The 25821-nt window shown below is 35.9% G+C and overlaps 1 protein-coding gene and 1 pseudogene across 1 annotated transcript in view; one reads left to right on the forward strand and one right to left on the reverse strand.

The window, feature by feature from the left end:
* Nucleotides 1-25821, reverse strand: part of ADAM10 (ADAM metallopeptidase domain 10) — a 178252-nt gene that overhangs the window by 77096 nt on the left and 75335 nt on the right. Inside the window, exons 3-5 of the mRNA XM_012658069.1 lie at nucleotides 21367-21485; nucleotides 18937-19095; nucleotides 1902-2002 (exon numbers count right to left, since the gene is read on the reverse strand). Coding sequence (XP_012513523.1) covers nucleotides 1902-2002; nucleotides 18937-19095; nucleotides 21367-21485 — 379 coding nt within the window. The remainder of the gene's footprint in view (nucleotides 1-1901; nucleotides 2003-18936; nucleotides 19096-21366; nucleotides 21486-25821) is intronic.
* LOC105821374 lies at nucleotides 12838-13464 on the forward strand (annotated as a pseudogene).

The raw sequence follows: 25821 nt of genomic DNA on the forward strand, positions 1-25821 counted from the left end.
ATGCAACCTTCTTTCATATATTAATGTTACATGAAGCTGCCCTGCTAAATTCTCCCATCATATCCAGCAATCTGTAGTCTCGTTTCCTCCATCCACGTCACCGATATACTAGTACAAGCCACTATGATTTCTCAACTGAACATATGCAACAACTTCAGTCCTGTACTCTACCCCCCAAATAAAAGATTCTTTACTGATCTATTTCTCTGGCTTTTGAATGCATTGTCTCTCCTGCTTGGAATATTCTTTCCATCTTCTCATGGCTAACCTAATTCCTGCTATTTTTTTAAGAGACAGGTCTCACTTTGTTACCCAGGCTGCAGTGCAGTACCACAATCATAGCTTGCTGTAACCTCAAACTCCTGGGGCTTAAGTGATCCTCCTGCCTCAGAATCCCAAGGAGCTAGGGCTATGAGTGTGCACCACCACACCCAGCTAACTTTTAAATATTTTGTAGAGACAGGGTCTCACTATGTTGCTCAAACTGGTCTCGAACTCCTGGCCTCAAGGTGATCCTCCTGCCTTGGCCACCCAAAGTGCTGGGATTACAGACATCAGCCACTGTGCCTGGCCACCTGTTTATTCTTTAAGTTTCTGACTATTGCCCTCAAATACTTCCAAGGCTAGGTTAGCTACTCCTCTTGTGTGCAGAGTATCACTGTGCTTCTAACTCTTACTACCCTAAATTATTTCTGTGTCTCCAATTAAACCATATGCTTTTTGAGAACAAACCTTTATCTTAATCTTCACATATTCCCAGAACTTACCAGATTCTGACATGTGGCAGAAGATCAATATATACTTGTTCAATGAATGTCAGAATAATTAATATTAAAAAGACCCATCTGAAATAGAATTGTTTATGCCATTTTGCAGATCCAGAAATAGATCTAACTACAAATCTTCATGGTTCAAGAAACATTACTCCACCCTACTTTTACAAATGGTGTCCAAAATATACGGTAAATGTTTTATCATAAAAGAAAAAATGTTTTCTCATTTTGAATTTATGTTCTGAATAACTATAACCTGTCACCTATGACTAAAGAAAAAGGAGGCCACAGGAAAAAAAGAACAAAAGAGCAATCAGCCAAATGGCAAAAAAACACCCACAAAAACCTTACAATTAAAATGTCTATAAGCACTGAGATTTTTATTAGGGTGATGAACCAGACTGGTTTGTCTAGGGACACAGAACTTTCAGTGTTAAAACTGGAGAATCACTAGACAAACCAGGGCAATCTGATCAGTCTAATTTTAATATTAATACAAATATTTACATTTATATGAAACACAAATTCAGATTCAATTATTTTTATTGTATAATAAAACATGTAAGGCAAGGCCAGGCACAGTGGCTCACACTTGTAATCCCAGCACTTTGGGAGGCCAAGGCAGAAGAACCACTTGAGGCCAGAAGTTCAAGACTAGCCTGGGCAACATAGCAAGATCCCATCTCTACAAAAAAAATTACAAATTAGCCAGGCACAGTGATGCACACCTGTAGTCCTACCTATTTAGGAAGCTGAAGCAGGAGGATTGCTTGAGCCCAGTAGTTTGAGGCTGCAGTGAAGCTATGATTGTGCCACTGCACTCCAGCCTGGGAAAGAGAGTGACACTCTGTCTCCCCACCCCCCACAAAAAAAAAAAGGAAAGCAGAGTATATTTTAGATGTGTAATATAATGTTCTTTAAGTCATGCATATTTGTATTCAAATTTCAGCACCAACTCTTTATTATTGGCAAGTTACCTGGCCTCTCTGATCATTAAAAAACATAAATTATTTTCCTACACTGATATAAATCTCTCAGAAATTCTAGAACATACATTTTTTAAAGGTGGAAACATATGCCCAGGTTCATTTCCATTTCTTAAATGCAAGCTAGTGTTAAAATTCTTACCTGTGTTACTTCCTCTATACCAGTCATCTGGTACTTTTTCATCCTTTCAAATACTGAATGATCTGCACAGCCCCCCTGTGGCCCATATTTATGGGGATAGTCTAAAACACAAAGAAGAAATATCTTTACTGTCACATGTTAAGATATAACTAGTTATCTTACAAATGAAAAATTAACTGTCATAATTAATGAAAGCCATAAATTCTTATGGAGCACCTATGGGAAAGGCATTCAACTAGGCATTTTTACTTTAAAATCTGACAGGTTCCTAAGTTCTCCTTCAACAAAAATCACTGGTCTTTAGTTTTTTGTCATATGGATGATCTGTGAATTCTAAAAAAGGACAATAATTATTCATTATTCAGGATTTAACTTTTTCAATCTTTCCCACTTAAGATACATAGAGCATCTTAAAACTGCAATTTACCTGATTTGTAATTTATAAACTTCCCTTCCGACACATTAAATATTCTATGCCACAAATCTACAAAGCCTCCTCAACCTGAACTACAGGTAAGCTGATACTATATTTGGCTTGGATTCTTCCCACGAATACCAATTGGCCTCGAGGAAAAGTAACCTAAAAACATACTCTACGGCACGGTAAAAGTAGACTAAGTTTAGATTTACTCAATGTATAATTCAAGTGACCGCTCTGCTTCACAAACCAGTAACTATTTTATCATTTATTTTCCCTTAATAAAGTGATTAATTTATCCTGAGCTGGACTGGTTCTATTTCTAGACAACGGTTCAATTTAGTTTAGTCATTTAAAAGTTCATTCCACTCTTTCCAAGTTCTACATACTTCTTTCTCCCTTGTTAAGGTCTTCCTTAGCTCATGAACATATTTTGTAATTCAATCTAGTAATCACAATTAAAAGAACTGGCAAAATAAAACTCCAAGATGTGGGTATAAGAGGAAGCACTGAAAAATCCTTAAGTAGCTTATAAATGTAATACACAGAAATATAATTATAAACGCTGCAAGCAGTTTCTTAAGAAAATCTTGAACCTGAAGCGGACATTAGGGAACTACAGTTGTCCCTCAGTATACTCGGGGGAATAGTTCCAGGACATTTCCTTCCCATGCCAAAATACAGGCATACTCAAACCCCAAAGTCAGCCCTGTATAACCTACATCTAGAAAAGGTTGGCCTTCTGTATATGTGGGTTTCACATCCCACGAATACTGTATTTTCCATCTAGTTTAGTTTTTTAAAATCTGCATATAAGTGGACCTTCAGTTTAAACCTGTGTTGTTCAAAGGTCAACTGTATTTCATTGGAAATTCTAGTTAAATACTAGAATACAAATAAAAACTGACAGGTGGGAGGTAAGGGTTATAGGCAATCTATCTACACTAATACGACAGCTCTGACTGAAACTTTAAATTAGTTTTTATCAGAGGTCAAGGTTGTAACAGCTATAAAATTCAATCAATAAATGTGAAAGGAGGGCCGGGCGTGGTGGCTCTCGCCTGTAATCCTGGCACTCTGGGAGGCCAAGGCTGGTGGATCATTTGAGCTGAGTTCGAGACCAGCCTGAGCAAGAGTGAGACCCTGTCTCTACTAAAAATAGAAAGAAATTAGCTGGACAACTAAAAACATATATAGAAAAATCAGCTGGGCATGGTGGCACATGCCTGTAGTCCCAGCTACTTGGGAGGCGGAGGCAGTAGGATCGCTTGAGCCCAGGAGTTTGAGGTTGCTGTGAGCTAGGCTGACACCACGGCACTCTAGCCCGGGCAAAAGAGTGAGACTCTGTCTCAAAAAAAAAAAAAAAAAGAAGTGTTGGGAAGAAAAAAAATGATATACTTAGTGTTTTACTGTTTCAAAGATTGGCTTTGAGAAAGTGAAAATACAGTATCATCCAACATATATTTAGTGAGATTCTACCACAAAGGCTGGAAAGTTTTACAGCATAAAATGCCAAGATTTTCAATTCTCATCTTTTAGTAGATTTGGAGTGTTAGCAGCACAATGCCTTCTTCTGCTATTAATTTTAACGAGAAAATATCACAATGAGCCTTGCCTAGATTCTTAACAAAACCTAGCTTGCCTGGACCACCAGCTCATGAAGTTCCTCCGCACCAGGAACACTCATTTCAATCAACAAAGAAAAAATGTACAGGAATACTCATAGACAAGTATATATATATGTATATACACACACACAAGTTCCTTATTCAGTTAATAAACTTGATCCCTTGGTATTTTGCTAATTGTTTTAACTATTATATAAAGCCAAGTTATAGTTTGATATTAGTTATTTATATATCCACTATTTTGTGATATTTTGCCCCAATACTGGGATATTCTATCCTCCAGTAACTAAAAATGTTGCATGATTCTTTGGCTAGTTTTTCCTTAAATCATGGATAAGAAAACGGTTTACCTACTTCTTACGAACAATAATGAATATGATAATGAATCCTGTTGCTGAATCTGGCAGTGACTAGGCGAATAAGTTAAAAATGCTTTCAGAGTACTAATTTATTAAATATTTTACCATATAAATGGATGAGACCAATTTATATACTTTCAAACTTTTATTTGAATTTCTGTTGCAGGGTAATAAGCCACTAAATTATGATTCACTTACTATGGTCTATTCTTCCTATTCCTTTATGAGTTAGTTTGTACTGTCTTAATATACATTTGTTAGAATAAAATTAATACTTAATAAGAACCAATTTTAACTTTATCTTCGGGTAATTTAAGTTTAATAAAAAAACATATATTTAGCAACATTTGATGACATTCTTATAGAGGTGAATTAGACACACACACACCCCCCAAAAGAGCTTTTAACTACAGTTCTAATTTATCCTAAAACTTCTTAAACCATCTTTATAACCCCCATACCAAAAACTGCTCTCTCTCACACAATGACATGAACACAGACACATGAGCACATAGAGATGAACCCACTTCCAAATAAAAGACTATTTAACTTAGACTTTGAAAAGAAAAGCCCCATGATCAAATCATTTACAGCCAGTTTTCGGGTGAACTTTTCCTAAATGTCTATCACGCCTGATTTCCCCATCCCGCACACTTTACCACTACCAAACAAACAAACAAAAAAAGTACGCTGGGGTGAGTGGGTGGAAATAATCTGTTTATCAAAATATATAACCTTTCAAAGGCCCCCACACCCATGTATCAATCACTTAACCAATTTAAAAAAAAAAGTGTTTAAATTTTCAGATTTTATTTGAAAAAACAAACAATTTTACTCTTGGCATAGTTTGGCAGTCATTGACTATAGTCAAAAGGTTCTTTGCTATTCTGGGCACAATTCTAGACTAAATTTCCCAGCCTCATGTTAAGTGTGGCATGTAACCAAGTTCTAACTGAAGGAGTGTAAGCAGAAGGGTAGTAACCAGCCAAGATCCTCCGTGGTCTTTTCCCCTTCTGAATGGCTAGTAAATGACAACCTGAGAACTGTACAATAGTATAGGCACAAAATAAAGGAGCCTGAATTCCTCAATCAGTTCTTGAAGAAAAGCTGCCTGATAGGGAATACTCACATTAGACTGTTACGTAGTGAGAAATGAGCTTATAGTGCATTTTGCCACTGAATTTGGGGGCTGTTTGGAATTGTAGTTAACATTACCTAAATTCACAGTGAAAACTTTTGTCAAGGAGAATAAAAGAACTCATTTTATATCTGACCTCCACTGACATTTGGCGAATTTTTCCTATCACAGATAATTCCAAAATAATCTTGGCCTAGCATATCAGCAATTCCTTAACAGTGTTAATACGGTGTTTTTATTGTCTTGTTTTCTGAAGGTTTTCATATATAACTAGTTTTTACCCATTCAAAGATATAAGTTTTGCCCCGAAAAATCAGTCATATAGTTTAAAGACTGATACTCGGAGTACAGTAATGATTTCTAAAGATGAAAGCTTACAGACTCTACAACACTCAGATTTAATATTTTATATGCTTGGAGAAATAAGTACTATTATCATTTTTCAAACGGTTTTTCAAAAGACAATTTACCCAATGTAAAATCTTCAGTTTTAGAGAGCAATAGGCTGTGAGGCTCATCAGCAATTTAGTTATAGTCCACCACATAATGAATACATCAAAAAACTTTTTTTTGCTTCCATGTATAATTTAGTTCCATGAGTATACTTAAAGATATACATCAGTTGCTATGCCTGATTTGACTTAAATTTGAGAAATAACGTACTTAGTAATCTGATGATGACAGAAACTAGGATTTACCTTCGTTCAAAGCATACTGTGAAATATGTTTTGAATCTGCTCCTACACAGGCCCAAAAGAGCCACTACAAAATATTCCTAGAAGAAAGAATTTTATAGCTTCCACACACTTGAACAATTTCATGTGCACAGCATTTAGCTGAACATCTTACTAAATTTAGGAACAGAAAAAAAAATCCCTATCTTAAACAACCGTAACATCATTTTCTTTAATGTAATGATATAAGGGAAGTCAAAGAATAATGTACATGTCTGATTTATATATAATCAGCAATTCCCATTGTCCAATATCCCAATAAAATATAAAAACTTCCCAGATATTAAAAATACTAAACATACTGACACTTTGTTGTCATCAATACATTGGCGCTGATGCTAGGTACTTGACATTTGGATTAAGGTAACCAAATAAATCCTGTCAGGGGTATCCACCTACTTGATAAAATGCATATGTTGATACATTTATATACATACACACACACACACACACACACACACACACAGGCTTATAACATTGTATGTGTAGCTGATACTAGAGTGTATTTTTTCCTACCACTCTTCCACACAGAAGTGCTATAGCCAGCGTTCAGCGTAATACCTCACTGCCTATAGGCTACTATCAACAAGAGTTGAGAGGAAGCCAGTAGAAACTTAAGAATAGAACCACCATGCAGAGCAGGCTGTTACTCCCCAGAATGAAAAGACAGCCTAGAATCAGTAATAAAACTGTCCTGACTCTATCTCATCACCAATAGATTGCTTTGGGCCATAATCAAGAGAGTATCTATGTTTCACAAAACCACCTCCTCTGGTACATCATCTGGCAGGGGTCAGGAGAACTCCTCTGCAGCATTCTTGATCTCTATCAGGAGACTCCAGCATAAATCAAGGAGAACCCCAGAACTCTTCCTGTTCTTGGAAAGATATTCCCCTGCCCCTCATTTCACTAAACACTCACTCACAGATATTCACCACTTTTCCCCTTGGGATCATTGACACTATTCTCAGTGGTTCAGTTTTTATAGTGATGAGACTATATTACTGATTACCCCAAGTTATTATAGGCATTTGCTGCCCCCCCAAGTCACTACTGCCCTTATTTCCTTATTTTGAGATCCTGAGTCACTGTCACTCTGACACCATTTCATCATAATTCTTAATGATTCCAACATTCATGTTGATGATCCTTCCAATATACTCACATCTTTTCTCCAATGATCTTTTCCTACCTCAGCTTCTCATTTCCATGGTTATACTTCTGAACTTGTCATTCCTGATAATTGAAATGCCTTCATAATCTCAACTTCCAGCATCCTATTTTCTTTCTACCACTTTATCTTTTCAGCACATTCCCTCTAGACTCTAACAATCTTTCAACACCAGTAAGACCCTTCAATCCTCCAATACTACTACCTTGTTCATTGTCTATCACTGAATATTCCTTCTCTTCCTTATTCAGTCTAAATCCCATAGTCAGTCACCACTATAATTACTCTACTGCATTCACCATCAACTTCCTAGTCCTCCACGCTAGCCCACCTGACTCTCAACCAAATCCTGTTTAAATTCAACTCTCTACCTACACTCCTGAAGCTGAATGGGGCTAAAGAAAAACTGGTAACTATGACTATTCTCACTCAAAAGTGATGATCTGTAACCTCAAGCAGTTCCTTAATGCCAGAGTACATTCTCTATCTTACTCCCTTAGTTAATACCAGGCAGTCCTTGCTTTGCCACAGCAGTATGGGCCAGCCCATAAAACTGCCCATGTAAGCTGAAACTATGCAAAGCAATCCTAATAATCAATGGAAAAAAATTACACTTGTCCTGTGAACTTTAAAACTTTCTATCAAAATACTGAAACTCTCTTACTATTGGTTATTAATGTATAGGGGAATGAAAAACAATAATAAAACTAATATTTATTCAGTACACTGCAATTTAAAATATTAGAAATATCAAGAATTAGAGAATTTAAAAAGAACTAGAATGATTTATTTCTTTGTTAATTATATTTTATATACGATAAATTAAAGATATAAATTCCTTTTGAAAGCTTAAAATTTAGGGCAAAAAAAAAATTTCCAAAGCAACAAAGCAGTATTTACATATGCTTCAAATTCTGCCAGCACAAAGCTCTCCCAATAGAAAAAAAGGTGGTCAAGCATAACATTTTTCCCATATACTTCAAAACTTCTAAAACAGCCCATTTTCCCCAGTCACCACATTAACTATAAATGGCCAGTGACATTTTCCCTCTAAAATTACTGACAATATAATCCTCAATTCTAGAAAAAGCCTTTGTTCAACTAATGAATAAGCCCTCATTGAGATGCTAAATCATAGGATGCACTGTAGTTCCCCTGAAAAGGCCAAACAGCATATTCTTTCACGAAGAATGAGTCATGGGTGTAGGATATTCAGCCTTTTAAAACAAAGATCAGCTTTAGATCTATTGCCTTTCTTCCAGTTCCTTTGCATGCCAACCTCTTGCTTTTGTTTTGTTGTAGGAGACACAAATATAAATAATACATATATTGTGATACCATCTTAAGTAGGAAATTGCTCTAGTTAACTCTCAATCACCCACTCCACTGAGGGGGAATATTTATAGTTCAGATTCTCTGCCCAACAGAACCACACATAAAACACCAACTTCCTGCATCCTCCCTGCTCCCCTCTATGTCGACTGGCAGATTAGGAACTTGACTGCAAGGTCCAAGGCCTTAGCTACGAGATGACTCTGTAAGTCAAAACTAGGTGTAATCCCTCCAATAACATGCTATGACTCACCAAATCTAATCAAGTAATTCAACCTTTATTATATTAACTGAATTTAAAAGAGTGACTTCAAATAATAATTATGCATGGAAATTATTAATCAATGTATTAACTAATTTAATCATTAACAAATTTAAAAAAGAGTATCATGGGGTGAGGTCCTTGCCCATAAAAATTGTCATTTATTTCCAAAGTTGCCAAAAATCAACAAGGATTCACTGATGGAGAATAAAAGGAAGAGTAGTTTTTTTTGTTTTTTTTTTGAGGAGAGATGAAGAGTTTGGAGAGAGGGAAGGTCTCTAAATGTTCCTTTCCCTTCCAATTCCAGTGTACAGTAGTCCCTTTCTCCCATGTACCTCTTCACAATTACCACACCTAGTTTCTGTTTGGGAGGGTGAGGGACCATGAAGAAGAGTATAGTGTGGTTGTCTGTGGGAAGTGGAGGAAGCTGAAGATGGTCCTCACATACACTCATAACACTGATCTCCCGGGAAGCAGAGATGAGGTGTGAGCCAGGCATGTCACTCCCCATCCATGGTTTTTAGAAAGAAAGGGTTAGTGTTGTCAGCAAAAGGGAGCATAAGTCAGGTCAATACGAGAAATGTTGCTTTATTTTTCTGATCAATTATAAATAGAATTACTAGACTCTTAAGTGCATAAGGAGAGAAACTTTGCCCTATTCATCACTGTATCCACAATACCTAAAAGTGTTTTGTACAGATTAGGCACTTAAATAATGTTTAATTAACAAATTAATCAGTCATTAAACCTGTAAAACTTATAACTAAAGCTTGAAATGAAATCTTGTAACACACTGATTTAAAGTGACCATTATTTCCATTTATTTGTCTTGGGACTAAACACCTATACACAGCAGTTAAATAGGTGATTTCAGGCCAAAGAACATGCTGGTTTCTTTTCTTTTGTGAAGTTTCCAAGCTATGACAGCTAAAAAGAATGAGTTGCAGCCAGCATAATAGCTACCCTTCTGTCATCACAGATTCCTTCCTCCAGCAGTCAAGTCTACCCCTTATCTTCAAGGTTCAAGTCAAATGCCACCTCCCCTGGGAAGTCTTCCTAAATCTGCCTAAAGCTCCCTCAGGGTGTTCCACCCTCAGTACTTTGATGACATTTTGTTACAGCATTTTTCACATTTTGACTATGTCTCTCTTCAAAATTTATCTTCTCTTTAATCAATACTTGATGAGTAGTATAAAATCCATTATGGTTTTATTTATAATAACCCTAAACTAGAAACAACCCAACTGTCCATTAGCAAGTGAATGTATAATGGAATATTACTCACCAATAAGGACAGAATTTTTAATATAAGAATGAATCTCAAAATATTTATGCTGAGTTAAAGCCAGGTTTTCTTAAAGAGTAGATAATATATAGTTGTATTTACATAAAATTCTAGAAAATGAAAACTAACCTATAGATTAGTGCCTGAGGAAAGCAGGGTGGGGTGGGTAGGAAGAAAGAGAAGGACTACACTGAGTAGAAGAAGTTTTGGGGGATGATGGATATGTTCACTATCTTGACTGTGGTGACAGTTTCACAGAAATAAAGATAGGTCAAAAATTATCAAATTATATGCTTTAAAATGAGCAGTTTATTGTATATCAATTTTTCCTCAATTAAACTATTAAAAAATTTAATAACAACTAGAGAGATGTAACAACCAAATGCAACATGTGGACTTTGAATCCTGTATTTTAAAAAAACGATGAGACATATTTTGTGGAATAATTGCCTACAGACTGTATGATAAGATATTATTAAATCAATACTGAATTTCTAACTAGAAGAGTATAAATTTGTATAATCTTAGAGAGTCATCTGGTAATATATATCAAAATTTAAATGTCTGTCAATATTATTTCTAGGAAATTAATCTTAAGGAAATAATCACAATAAACGTTGAGAGGGAAAATATGTGCAATAATGTAACTGAAGCAATTTTTAACAGTAAAAAAGAGGAAACAATCTATATGTCCATTAGCTGGTGGGTTGATAAATAACATATTCATCAATGAAACAATGGAATATTATTATGTAGCCATTTAAAGGAAAAACGTAGAGCTATATTTATTGACATAGAGATCTAAGATATACCGTAAATGAAATTTAAAATAGTATGTAAGTGAGATCTGAAGGGCCATTCACAAAAATGATAATGGTGGTAGACACTTCTTCTATTTAATTTACATACAAGAATGTATATTTTATATAGTCATTTGGTAATCAGCACAAACAAAAATATTTCCACCTTTCAAGTAAAAGTAGTTTAGAACTGTTAACCTCTAGAAGAGATATAGTGCTATACCCTCATCTCATAGCTGGAGAAAATGAGACCCAGAAAAAGTAAGTTACTTGTATAAGGTTACAAAGCTATTCTAATGCATCACCCTGATTTTAATTCTAACTGCTTTCCCACACATATGCCATGCCTCAGTTCTCTGACACATTACCTCTTGTGCTTTCTCCCTACCATGTCTGCCATAATTTATATGATTTTGAAGAAATGAATAAACCCTAAAACAATTTTAACTAGTTGATCTACAAGATTGCCTTTAAGCCATGATTCTTAGACTCTCTAGTAGATAAAACTAGTAAAATCAACATCTATGAATTCCTAGACTAATGTTAAAATATAAATATAACAAGATTGCTTACCGAGATTACCTAATCCCCAAATGTACAAACCATGAACAGAATTTAACATTTTTATAATAAATCAGATCTCACAATGCTTCTTTAGAAGCAGCTCTTTAGGGGAGCCAGAGTCCTGGACCAATGTCCTCAGGGCACTCTCACAAGGTCACTAGTAGGAACACCAATTATTGAATTGTGCTATAATAGATGTGAAAGACTGCATTTTAGCTCCTCTTATCCATAGAACATACACATAGTCCTAAATGCTAATTTTTCCAGTTTTTTTATAATTTATTACTCATAAAAGTTAAATCTAAAATGTACATTTGCTCTATTTTTCAGTAGTGAATACAGCTAACCTTCTGTAAAATCAATAATGATACCAAAAATAAAGAAGCCTTAGCTCTCTCCTAACTTTTTAAAAATTCTCTCTGTAAATGTCTCTATTGTCATTTAGTCCTTTGCCTTTCAGCAGCCTTTAGACTATTCTCTCCATAGAATGTAACAGAAAAAAGCACTGGTGTGGAAGCCAAGAGACATAGATCTTTGTCATGATACTATATTGCACAAGTTTTAGACTCTTCAGGCTTCAGTTTCTGTCATCTTTATTTTTATTTGTATTTTATTTTTTTTGAGACAGAGTCTTGCTCTGTCTCCCAGGCTAGAGTACAGCGGTGTCATTATAGTTCGCTGCAACATCCAACTCCTGGGCTCAAGTGATCCTCCTGCCTCAACCTCCAAGGTGCTGGGACTACAGGTATGTGCCACCACACCTGGCTAATTTTTCTATTTTTGGCAGAAACAGGGTCTCACTCCTGCTCAGGCTGGTCTTGAACTCCTGGCCTCAATTGATCCTCCTACCTCAGCCTCCCAAAATGCCAGAATAACAAGTATGAGCCACCACACCCAGACAGTTTCCCTCATCTTTAAACAATTGTTGAATTCTTAGTGCCTTTTGCAATACTAAAATTATAGAATTTCTTACTGCAATCTCTTTGTAAAACACTTCAGACATTGCAAAACAAAATCATGAGGGGATAGTTCTCAGAAGACAAAAACAAAAATTTCAAATAGAATTTTACTTTTTAGGGTGAGTTTCAAAGTTGTTTTACAACATAAGCTTTGTTATTTTTAAATAACTGTATATTTCTGATAGCCATTGCAGTACATTGAGCTCCACTGAGACAGTGCTGGGGCAAATGAGAGCCAGACAGGCACTGGGCAACTCTGTTCCTTGCTGAGGAAAAATAACTAAACATGGGCAAAGGAGATCCTCAGAAACCAAGAGGCAAAATGTTATCATATGCACTCTTTGTGCAAACTTGCCAGGAGAAGCACTAGCAGCAGCACCCAAATGTTTCAGTCAGCTTCTCAGAGCTTTCTAAGAAGTCCTCAGAGAGATGGAAGATCACACCTGCTAAAGAGAAAAAAAATTTGAAGACATGGCAAAGATGGACAAGGCCAGTTATGAAAGAGAAATGAAAATTTATATTCCTCCTAAAGGAGAAACAAAAAAGAAGTTCAAGAATCCCTACGCACCCAAGAGGCCTCCTTCGGCTTTAGTCTTGTCCTGTTCTGAGTATTGACCAAAAATCAAAGGAGAACATCGTGGCCCATCCACTGGCAATGTTGAAAAGAAACTGGGAGAGATGTGGAATAACATTGCTGCAAATGACAAGCAGCCTTATGAAAAGAAAGCTCCTAAGCTGAAGGAAAAATACAAACAATACAAAAAGAATATTGCTGCATTATAAGAAAAGGAAAGCCTGATGGCAGCAAAAAAGGGAGTCATCAGGGCTGAAAAAAGGCAAGAAAAAAAACAAAGACAAGGAAGGTCAAGAGGAAGATGAAGAAGAGGAAGATGAAGATGATGATGATGAATAAGTTGGTCCTAGGAGTTTTTTTCCCTTGTCTGCTTGTCTATAAAGCATTTAACCTCCCTGTACACAACTCATTCCTTTTAAAGAAAAAAAATTGAAGTGTAAGGTTGTGTGAGATTTGTTTTTAACTGTACAATGTCTTTTACTGGATAGACGACACATTACCAAAGCTCTGTGTTGCTGACATGTTCAATAGCCACTAACCTTGCCTAGTACAGTATGGGGTTGTAAATTGGAATGAAAATTCAAAGCAGGTTCTTACTGGTGCACAGTACAAATTAGTTACATATGGGGATGGTAGTTTTTTCATCTTCAGTTGTCTCTGACGCAGCTTATAAGAAATAATTGTTGTTCTGTTAACTGAATACCACTCTGTAATTAAAAAAAAGTTGTAGCTGTTTTGTTGACATTCTGAAGGTTTCTAATTTTTATTTTTAAAAAATCTTATATTTCTGAAATGATTCATTACATTTCATTGTAGCTAAAATATATTTTATATTTGTAAAGATAATATCTATGAATATACACATATCATATCCATACACAGATACACATGATAACCAATCTGAAAAGCCTTTCATCTAAAATTTTCTCAACTTGAGTTCTTTTTATATAAATAAACATATAAATAAAGTTTCCAACTGCGTAATATGAAAAGGCTAGGCATATCTGTTCCATATTCTGCCAAAAAGAATTAAGCCCCTCACTGTCTCTCTTTATCTGATCTTCTAAAACTGTTTCTGATTTGGTATCATACATTTCTAATTAAATACTATTTTTAAAATAACTATCATTTACCATAGCCACCTCAACTTTTCCGCTTTTGGTCCTCTGAGTTGTTCAGAGAAATTTGTATTTCCCTAGAGATTAACTGAGGAAAAAAGCAAAGTCAACAAGGTCTCAAAATTTTTATATTTCTTTCAAATAATATTCTATGCTGAAATAAGTTTAGCATTTAAGATCAATGCTAATTAAAGAATGTAAATTAAAACATATAGTAGAGAGATTAACCAAAACACTTACATACACTGTGAGAGTTCTGATGCCAATACAATCAGATCACTCTACACTTCAACTTTTCCAATTGCCTACCATAGTTTGTCACAACTCAATATGCACAGCAGATTTCCAAGCTCCAGATTGAACCAAAGTATGACCAGGACCCTTTTTAAGACAGTCTTCAGAATTGTCTGTTATTTGTGAATGACATTATTAATCTGATAATATCAGATATTGACCAATGCTAGCTATTATTAATATCTACCAATTCAATTTTTTCTTCCTTCTTTTTGTCCCTCCCTCCTACTAACAGTAACACAAAAAGAGTTGGAGGCCTTAGTAATTGTGACAAAACTCATTTATGTCAACAACTTCAAAAACACAATATGAATCAAACCAATAAAGGTGACAGAAAAAAACACAATATGGAACTAACGTATTTTTTAAAGGTTACAGAAGCGATATCCTGAAGTTTCCACAAATGAAGCTTCCACATGAATGAGGAGGCCTCCATCTTGAAATAGTAAAATAAAGTTTAACAATCTCAATTTTTCAGAACAAGAAATGATAGGGCTTCCCATTGAAGCACAAGAGAAAGAAGAGACAATTATAGCTATGGGTAGCACACATGCTGAAAGTAGAGGAGCCCTATTTACTATGAGGCTCAGGCAAATTCAAGCTCTCTGGGCTTTCCTATGCAAGAAAACAAATAATAAATTTGAAATGAAAAGAATAAACCCAAATGTATTAATACTTATTCTGTAGCTTGATATACTTCATTAAAATTTTTTTAATTCAAAGATTAAGCATTTCTATATAGGTATGGCATGGGAAAATTACTCAGACTGTTGTCTCTTGGATAGGTAGTACACAAAAGGGTGCAAAGGTACACTATTACAACTAATAATTCCAACTAATAATTCAATCATGTAGTCAGACATCCCTAAAACTTGTCCATGTTAATAAGATTACCACTATAATAGTTTATGGGACAGTGTTTTTCCCAGTTTCTTTAAAATAAACTGTGCAAAAGATTAAGTGATATTCTTACCTTGTCATAATTGTTCACACTTTTATGTCCTAGGAGAAAGGGCTTTTTACTACCTAAGTACAGAATTGAACAAGTGTGAATTTTAATCTGATAACTGTACGTAGTTATAACCGTCACATCTAAATGGATATTAAAACACCTTTCAAGTTATTAAATATTTTCACTGAAAACTGTCTCTGTGTTCTGGTATAGCCTCAGAAGCCATTTCCCCAAGGTTTTCCAGAATAGCAGTATCTTTTTCCTTGGTAGTTTTATATACTGAAACCTATAGTTGCAAAAATAGTATTAAGAGGAGGGTAGCCAAATTCTCATCAAAACCCCTATCCATTTGCTTCTGGTAAGGATAACACATACACAGGGATACCAAATTCACTTAGGCATATACACAGTGATATAAACAATCATACAGTATTTTAGTTGTAAAAATAAATTACTGGCACTTAAGCAAATTGTATGAAAATAATACTATACATTAAAAGGCATCCTCTCCCTTTCAGTTAGCTGAAAAATAAAATATCCATTGCTAAATCTATTAAGGAGAGAATTTGGCTTAAAATAGCAGTAGACGCAAATGTATGGTTTTAGGGAGGCTTACAGATTTCAGAAAAGCCTCAGAAATCCTTGGAGTCTAAAAGCAGTGACAATTTCCTGCTTTCTTGCATCAATGAAGCAGAGAGCATGAGGTACACAATCAAGTGAAATAAGTTTTTTAATCCTTAGTTTTCTCACCTAAAAAGTGGGGATAATATGTGTGCCTATATCTCAAAAGGTTATTGTTAGGATTAAAATAAACAATTCAACTAAAGAACTTTATACAGTGTCAGGTACACATTAAGCCATAATACCTACTCCTACTAATACTACTACTTCTAGATCCTTTGATAGTCTACACAGAGAGCTTAAAGGGCCAATTAAAAATTTATCTACCATCCTCCAGAATGGGGGTAGGTAAACTACAGCTTGTGGGACAAATGAGTCCTGCCACCTGTTTTTGTTTGGTGTGCCAACTAAGGATGAATTTTACATTTTTAAATGATTGAAAAAAATCAAAAGAATGACATTTTGTGTCAGATGAAAATTATATGAAATTCAAATTTAAGTGTCCATAAAGTTTTATTGGAAAACAGCCACACTCATTCATTTATGAGTTTCTACAGCTGATTTTGCACTACAATGGCAGAACTGAGTGGCTACAACAAAACTCACATGGCCTCCAAAGCCAAAAATATTTATTATCTGTTCCTTTACAGAAGGTTTGCCAACCCTGGTTCAGAATCTAGCATATAGCAACTATGTAGGAATTAAAAAGTTAATACATGGATGTTTTCATTTCCTAAACCACAGTTCACTTGACAGATATTTAGATAGTTTTTCAAAAGTAACTGTCTAAGTTTGTAAACATTAAAAACTCTGTTTAAGGCAATTCCTTCCCATACTCCCATTCTCATATTAATTACTACATTTCCAATTACCAGAGAAGTTACAAACAAAATAACTTTCAACATTACTACTTTTAAGTTCTAATACCACTATTGATATTTAATAATAGAAAGAATGAGAAAGGGCCCCCTTACCACAAAACATATATTTACTTGAACAAGTATAAAATAAGAGCCAAAATCAATGGTAAAGTTAAATGCCAAAGAAAATAGAAAACTAAGTCACATCTAATGTCACTGTTCTTCCAAGCTAACTCATCATCTTTGGGGAAAAAGAAAGGTTGACATAAATTAAGATATTTGGAACTGTAGGATGCAATGTGGGAACAATACAATTATATTACAAGAAATAAATGAAAGTGAAAATAAGAGAGAATACGCTTAAACTAATATACAAGTAGAAAATAAAAGGAGGAAAACGAGAAATCATAACAGGCGAATCAAATACAATAGAGAGCACTGATAGGAAGTACAAAGCAAAGGAAAAAGTATGATTCCAATATGATCAGAAGGAAAAGACAATCTGTCAAATTACTCTTTTCCTCTCCTTCCTTCCCAAAAGGGCTTATTTGATTTTGAGATAATATTCCAGGAAAATATTCCAAGATTTCATTAAGTATGTATGAAGAATCTGCTACACAGATAAATGATATTTGGAATATTAGAGGAGCAAAAGAAACAAACTGTATTTGGAAAACTTACATACCCAGATAGGGGAGGTAAACCTACAGAAAAGACTAAATTACTAAGAAAACTACAAAGCAAGACACCACCAGGTAGATAATAATTCTGTCAGCAGAAAGAAAGGAAGGCAAAAGAATTCATATCCCTATTTATGAAGGAGGATTGTAGCTTGCAGTTTGAAGAAAAATGTAGAGTTTGAAATATCAGGACGTGAAACTGGGAAAGGAATCAAATAGAGACGAGTGAGAAAACAGGCAAGTAGCATTAATGAATTTATGATTTAGCAAGTAGCTAAAATCATAAATGCATCCTACCTAGAATACTCATGCTATTTTCTATAGTAATCCAGTAGCAGAGATAACAAGCAGTTAGACAGACTTAAATACAGATACGTCAAAGTTGATGGAGTAAAAATTCAAAATGGTTAAAACTTGTCAGTATATCACTGGGGAGACAATGAAATTATTGACAACAAATTCCTGTCTGTTAAAAGGAAAATGAATCTAGAATGAAGCTGCCAAGTTAGGAAAGTAGGCAAAAATTGAGACTAGTCTAATTACAGTAAAAAAATAATAATAATGTATGTTCTGCCTGGTGGTCAGGGAGAAAATTTTTAAAATAATAACAATATGTGAATACTCAAGAAGCACATAAATTAGAGGAATGTATTTCCGTGGCATTTCAATGAAGCATTCCCGTGATTGGATAACTATGGATATACAGACAATAGAATTAAAATGTGAAGTCTAAATACATTTTCTATTCTTAAAACACGGAAAAAGAATACTCCCAACGGATTATCATCATATAAAGATTACAGTAGAGAACAAAATCCATGATAAACTTGGACTCTTGAGAACATTATTTCAAGATTCAAGATTCCAAAAAGAAATATTCAAAGGATTTAGAAATTTTAAAAATACCTAAAATGTTCCTTAAACACTGCACAAATATACACACTGAAATTTACATAAGACAATGATGCTGTTCTACATTCAGTAGGCCACACACATTAAACTGACTTACGTCAAAATATACAATTTCAGATTTGGTTGACTCATAGTTCAAATAGAATTAGTTGTATCATATCAACAAAGTTGAACTGGCATGGATTGACAAGGAAATTGCCTCATTATATAGATCTTTTATTCATTAAGTTGAGACTTTGCTTGTGAAAACTATTTGCTAGCCTGGTAATAGCTTAAGAAAGAAAACAGCTCAGGCTTCATTTGTCTCCACAAATAGTTTTAACTATTCATATGCCTTTTTGCAAAAGGCTATCTGATATAATTTAAGTACTTACGAATATCATCTTCATGATAAATGACAGAGTGAAATGGCAGAGTTCGGTCTTTAATATATCTCTCTGCTGGCTCAACATAAAATGTACCACCACGAGTCTGGATGAATCCTTCAAATCTTCCATCAATAACAGACCCATGGCTAAAACTTCTTTCTTCACCTATTAAAGAAAGCAACAAATTCTTGAAAATTTAATTTGCACATGAATGTTAAATTCATTCTCCTTTAAAAAGCCATTCTTTTTTATATATGTGTATATATAAATATATAAAAAAAATCCTGAATACAAACTTACTGGGGAAATTAATTTTCACATAAAATATATCAAGCTGAATTTGAGATGTGAACAGCAATTAGTATTTAGGTAAAACATGTATCACCACTAATAACAACAATGTAAAATAGATTATCAGTTTTGATAATCTTATTCCTAGCACCTAGCAGTGCCTGGCATGCATACAGTAGTCATCAATAAGTAATTGTTAAACTAACTTAAACTTAAAAAGAAGCAGGCAGAACTACTGATAAAATATGTACTACCAGAATAAAGACATAAGTATCTTTTGAAAATTTTGCTTTAATTACAATAAGAAAAAAAGCTCCTTTCTCTCCTGTTACGTTGTACATGAGTCTTTTGACTTCCATGCTACATTTAGGTTTCATAAATACATTTTTAAATAGAAAAGTGTCAAATATTTCACAAGTAATTTGAACAAAAGTACATCCACAATCCTTTTTAAAATACTGGACAAAGAATTGTAATACTGTCCCATCAATTACACTTCTTTAGTGAAAGAAAACAACAAAGAAAAAGGAACCTTTGGTTCTTAACATAATCACAACGTAAAGCTGAGCACCAAAATCAAATGACATGAAGGAGTGGGAAGGAGAGGGAGGGGACTTTAAATCTTAAATTTGACCATTAAAATCCTCTCATTAAAATAAAAATCAGGCTTTCCATAATTTCTGAGTTGTAGAATAATATTAATTAGCTGGCTTTGAGTTAATCATGGAATAAAGCTAAGAGCCCAAAACACCAGTATTTTAAAGGACATCATTTTTATGTGCAGACTCATTTATAGTCTTGTACTTTTCTTAATCATCACCTAGTAAAAAAGGGCAGGGCAGGGACTACTAAATTATTTTTCCAGGAAGATAAATGATCAAGAAAATTATAGAACACTATAATCTAACACATAAAACCTACACTGATGGAAAAACACTCTCCTTTGGTTACAGAATTGTAAGAGCACAAAAAGCTAAAAGAATTTAGTAATTCAGTTTCACCTACAAGTGAGAAATTTTAAGTACAGAAATGTCTCATTTATCTGGCATAATCAAAAAATAAGAAACATTTTTCATGTTATGATTTTGAGAAATCTAATATGTAGAAATGAAATTTCAAACAGTTTAACTTTGCCCTAATAACTGAGAATCTTGAGTATTTATTATGTACAGAGTACATTAACACAATGACATTTTGCCCCTTTCCGATACCCCTAAGAAGACTTTGAGTTTTTTTTAGCTTTTTTATGACTACTATAAATAGTTTTCCTCACACTAGGTCAGATGTAACTTCCTAATTGGGGTAAGTGTGCCACCCATGCCCCCCAATACACCTTTTTATTTTTTTAGAGAGAAGGTCTCGCTCTGTCTCCCAGGCTGGAATGCAGTGGCACAAACAGCTCACTGCAACCTCAAAGCCCTGGCTGCAGCAATTCTCTCCAGCTCAGCCTTCCAAGTAGCTAGGACTATAGGCATGAGCAACCATGCCTGGCTAAGTTTTAAATATTTTTATACAGACATGGTCTTCCTATGTTGCCCAGGTTGTTCTTGAACTCCTGGACTCAAGTGATCCTGCCACATTGGCCTCCCAAAGTACTAGGATTACAAGCATGAGCTACTGTGCCCAGCCCAAATACATCTTTTAAATTTGATGTAGTAAGAGAAGTTTGTTAAAACTGTGAACAAAAGCAAACAGATGCTGAAGAAGGAAGGTCTTGGGAGGATTTCCCTACAAGTGACTCTGTCACATTATTTTTGGCTGTTAAGATAATCTTTACAGTTTCCTTTTAGATTTTTCCTATTTTCTTATAAAACACAGAAAAGTTACTGCTAGTTTCTTGGGTGGAAAATCAGAAAATTATAGAAGTCATTAAAATTTTTTGAAAACTCTAACAGATTGGAAGTATTGAGAGAGTCAAAATTTTAGACCTTTCAGAAGCCAGATATTCCATAATTCACTATCAAACATACTTGTTACATGCAAAGATAAGTCCAAAGATGACTTCATTTTTCAAAGACCATTATTACCCTTTGTGATTAAATCAACCTCTAGATTTATGCCGCTTTTCTGAAATATTTGCTTACATTTCAGAATATCTATTTGTGTAGAAAAAAATTAAAAGAGTTCTATTAAGGTTCAACTTACCATAAATATGTCCAGTGTAAATATGAGAGGTATCATAATCAAGTACTTTATTTGATGTTTCTACTTTAAATTCATCACTGAAAAGGGAAGTGTCCCTCTTCATTCGTAGGTTGAAATGTCTGTAAAATGGAATGGGAAGGGGAAAAAAACTGAAATTAAAAGGATCCAAATTTTAAACAATTATTTTTTCTAAAAAAAAAGTCTGCAAAATATGGACCATGTCACACAATTTGTCTATTTGGGAAATATACTGAACAAGATTTTCTTATAAAGACTCTGCTCTAAAAGTCAACCTAGTAGCTGTGGTATGATTCTAAATTATATACAATTAAACACTAACTGTCTGGGATATTAAAAAAATAAATGCCTACAGGCTGATTCCTACATGGTAAAACAAATCAAACAGAAACTGAGCTACTTGAAGATAAAAAGAGAAAAACAAGTTTCCTGGCCCAATTACTGTTATTCACCACTATCTGTCTTCTCTGTCTAGTAATTCTGTAGCTTTGCCATTTTCTCCTACCTTCCACAACTCAAATAAGAAAATACATAGGAAAGAGGCATCTATATTAGATATTTAACATCTCTTCTCTGAAAGGCAAGTGTGCATGCTTTCTTTCACAGACACACACACATGGACAACCTTTCAAATCCTTAATTATTCCCTGGGGCTTCTAATTCTTGCAGATTTCAGTTTGGGAACCCCAAAAGAGCAGGATAATGGCTGAAATAATAGTCATTCTAACTGTCTTCTATAAGGAAGAAGAGGAAAAGACTAAAATATTGAAGTAAAATTAACTGAAGATATGACAACAATCTAGAGTTTAGAATCAAACTTAGAATCAAATCTTAAACCTAAAATATACCAGCTCAGGATTCCTGTCCGTGAAATGAAGGTAATAAGTTCTATCTATCTTACAGAATTATTTAAATATTAGAGATACTATTTGTAAAGTCATTAACATAGTACCTGGCACATAGGAGATATATAATAAATGGCAACAAATCAGCTATTGTTACTAAATTCCTAAAACTTTATCGAATCTTTTACAATTGCTATAGAAGTCTGCACATGATGGAATTTCTACTCAATGTTTTTCATGACAAATATAACAAAAGTATTAAGTTCAACTATTTATTTTTTATAAATATATTTTGATGAGTACTGTAAGAATCTTATTCTTTAAAATACTTGTTATAAATTTGAAATACATTCAGTGGTATGGAGAAACACACAATCACTATACACATTTCTGACATGAATAAATTAAATTAGTTCAATCTCTATTGTAGGAAATCAAAATTATAAATGCACATTGCCTTTCATATAGGAATTCCACTTCTAGAAATTTATCTTAAGCATACTTGAACATAAGCAAGATTACTTCCATACTACAAGACTGTGGTATAATAAAAAATATAAAGTCCTTCCTCAGTATCCATAGGGGATTGGATCCAGGACCCCTCAAAGATACCAAAATCCACCAATGTTCAAGTCCCTTATATAAAATGGTGTAGTATTTGTATATAACCTACACACATTCTCCCACATACTTTAAATCAGTGGTCCCCAACTTTTGTGGCACCAGGGACAGGTTTCACAGAAGACAATTTTTCCGTGGACCAGGGATGCGGGTGGGGGGATGCTTTTGAAATGATTCAAGTGCATTACAAGTGCAATCAAACCTCTCTGCTAATGATAATCTGTATTTGCAGCTGGTCCCCAGCACTAGTATCATTGCCTCAGCTTTACCTCAGATCATCAGGCATTAGATTCTCATAAGGAGTGTGCAACCTAGATCCCTCACATGCACAGTTTACAGTAGGGTTCAGCCTCTTACAAGACTCTAATGCCGCCGCTGATATAACAGGAGGTGGAGCTTATGCAGTGATGTGAGTGATGGGGAGCAGCTGTAAATACAGACGAAGCTTCCTTTGCCCACTTGCTCGCTGCTCACCTCCTGCTGTGCAGCCCCGGTCTGTGGCCTGGGGATTGGGGACTGCAGCTTTAAATCATCTCTAGATTACTTATAATACCTGATACAATGTAAATACTATGTAAATAGTTGTTATACTATATTGTATAGAAAATAATGATAAGGAAAAAAAGCTTATACATATTGAGTATAGATACAACCATCCTAATTTTTTTCTGAATATTTTCAATCCAAGGTTGGTTGAACCCACAGATGCAGAATTCGTATATAAAGAGGGGCAACTATATCTGGCTTTTGTTCCCAGTTCCTGACACAGAGCTCCTAAAACCTTTGGAATATCCTGAGTGACAGGTCTGTCTTCACTCCTATTCATGAGTCTGTTTCACACATACATGAGTTTATGCTAATGAGATGACTTAGGGTGGAGCTCCTAGATAGCCTCACGATGGGTACACATACAACTGCAGAAATCTGAATAAGCTCTATGCATTGTACCAACATTAATCTTAGTTTTGACATGGTACTATAGTTGTGTAAGTTGTTGACTTTGGGACAGACTGGTGGAAGGATGCCCAAGACATCCCTGTATGTTTTTTTTGCAACCTTCTGTGAATCTGCAATTATTTTAAAAGTAAGAGTTTTCTTAAAAAAAATCCAGACAATATTACAAAAATCAAAATGCTAACTATCCAATTAAAAAATCTCTAGATATAAAGAGGCAAGAAATGTGACCCAAAATATGAGGGCTGTCCAGAAAGTATCTAGCCATAGGTACAATGGATATGTGGATAAAATGGCTATATACTTTCCAGACATACCTCGTAAAAAGAAAAAAGAAAAAAAAAAAATCAGTCAGAAAAGAAAAAAAAATAGAAATGAGTGATAATGGAATTAGCAGATAAAGACTTTATTGTCTATATAGTATAAATATGTACAAGAATTAAAGGAAAAGCATGAGCAGAAAACAGAAGCTGCAGAAAGAAACAAACTTCGAAAGTTAAAAAACATAATTTATGAAATTTATTTAATTAAAAAAAAAATCACTGGGGAAGGAGCCAAGATGGTGGACGAGAAAAGCCACCAGTCAGAGTGTCTCTGCAAAAAAGACAGATTTTAGAAGAAAGTGAAAAAAATAAACTAGCAGAAAAACATAGATCGGGTGAGGGTCGGAAGGAAGGGTGCCTGAAACTACAGGAGACTCCACGGGAAGACGTTGCGGAGGAGAACTAGAAGGAGAATTCTCCCCAAGAGGCTTGGAGACCAGCGACAAGGGTAGGTGGAGCGCTTAACTTCCCCCTCCCTTGCATCTCGGACTGTTGGTGGGCTCCTCAGTGGTTGGAGAGACCTGCTGACACCAGCCCAGAGACGGCTGCCGCCAGTGTGAGCGGTAGCCTCCTGCGGACACGGCACCAGGCTCCCAGCTCCCTCGGGGCACATCCCCAGGGGCAGACCCAAGCCTATCGGCAGACGCTATATTACTCCATTCTCTCCTTCCCCTTCCCTACCCATGGGTGCCCAGAGAGACAATTTAGCCATCACACAGAGGCATCTCCAAGGAACGGGACCTTTCCCTTTGGGGCCCTACAGCCGACTGAGGGGTACTCAGACTGCGAGCTCCCTACCCACCAGCCCTCCCAGATGCTGCTTGCCTGGGGACTCCAGGAGAGCCGGGCAAATCCCGAGGTGGAGTGAAATCGATCTAGCTTGGGCGCCCTGTAGGTGATTCGAGACCAGCATCCCTCCCCCTGGCAGGGTCAGGGACTGATCTCCAGGGCCCAGGGGACAGGCCTGTAGACCACACCCCCTACACCCACGTCAGGATTGCACTGCCCCGGGGCACAGAAGGGAGATCTGTGAAAGAGCCTACTGAGGAGTGTATGCCTTCAGGGGCAGATCAGCCTGCCTGAGCGACGACCCTCCTCCCAAAAGAGGGCTGTGCACCTAGCTCAGGCTGCGATCCGGGGGCAGGGAACCTCCCGGCCCACATCACAGCAAGGGGAGATTCATCGGCCTGAGGTCCTGCTTGCTGGCAGAGGCCTGGGAGAGGCCACGGAGAGGGGGAGGGTGGAAGGGAGCCAGACCTGCTCCAGAGTGGGGTCTTGGACAGCCCCACCCCCCAAGCCCAGACTTTCAGCTGAGTGGAGCGATTTCAGCCCCTCCCGGCAGCTTTGCACAGAAGCAAAGAGCAGACCTTTGACTGCTGCTAACAGCATCTGTGGAGCCTGAGGGCAGGCTTACCCAACCCAGCCCCACCTAGACTCACTCCCAGACCTGCCCCCACTGAGGTGGAGAATAAGGACACACCTGGAAGTCCCAGAGACCAACCCACCACCCGAAGCACAAGAGGGCCTCTCCAGAGGAACAAGAGCTGGCTACAGGACCCAAAAACAGCACTGCAGCTCGCTCCTCCCAGCAAGTGCCACCTACTGACAGGGAGGTCATTCTGCACACCCTTTTACTGCATCTACTGATTCATCATAAAGGGTGTGGTCGAATCTTACCCACAAACACCACCTAC

Source organism: Propithecus coquereli, unplaced genomic scaffold (assembly GCF_000956105.1).
Source record: "Propithecus coquereli isolate 6110/MARCELLA unplaced genomic scaffold, Pcoq_1.0 Scaffold57, whole genome shotgun sequence".
NCBI lineage: Eukaryota > Metazoa > Chordata > Mammalia > Primates > Indriidae > Propithecus > Propithecus coquereli.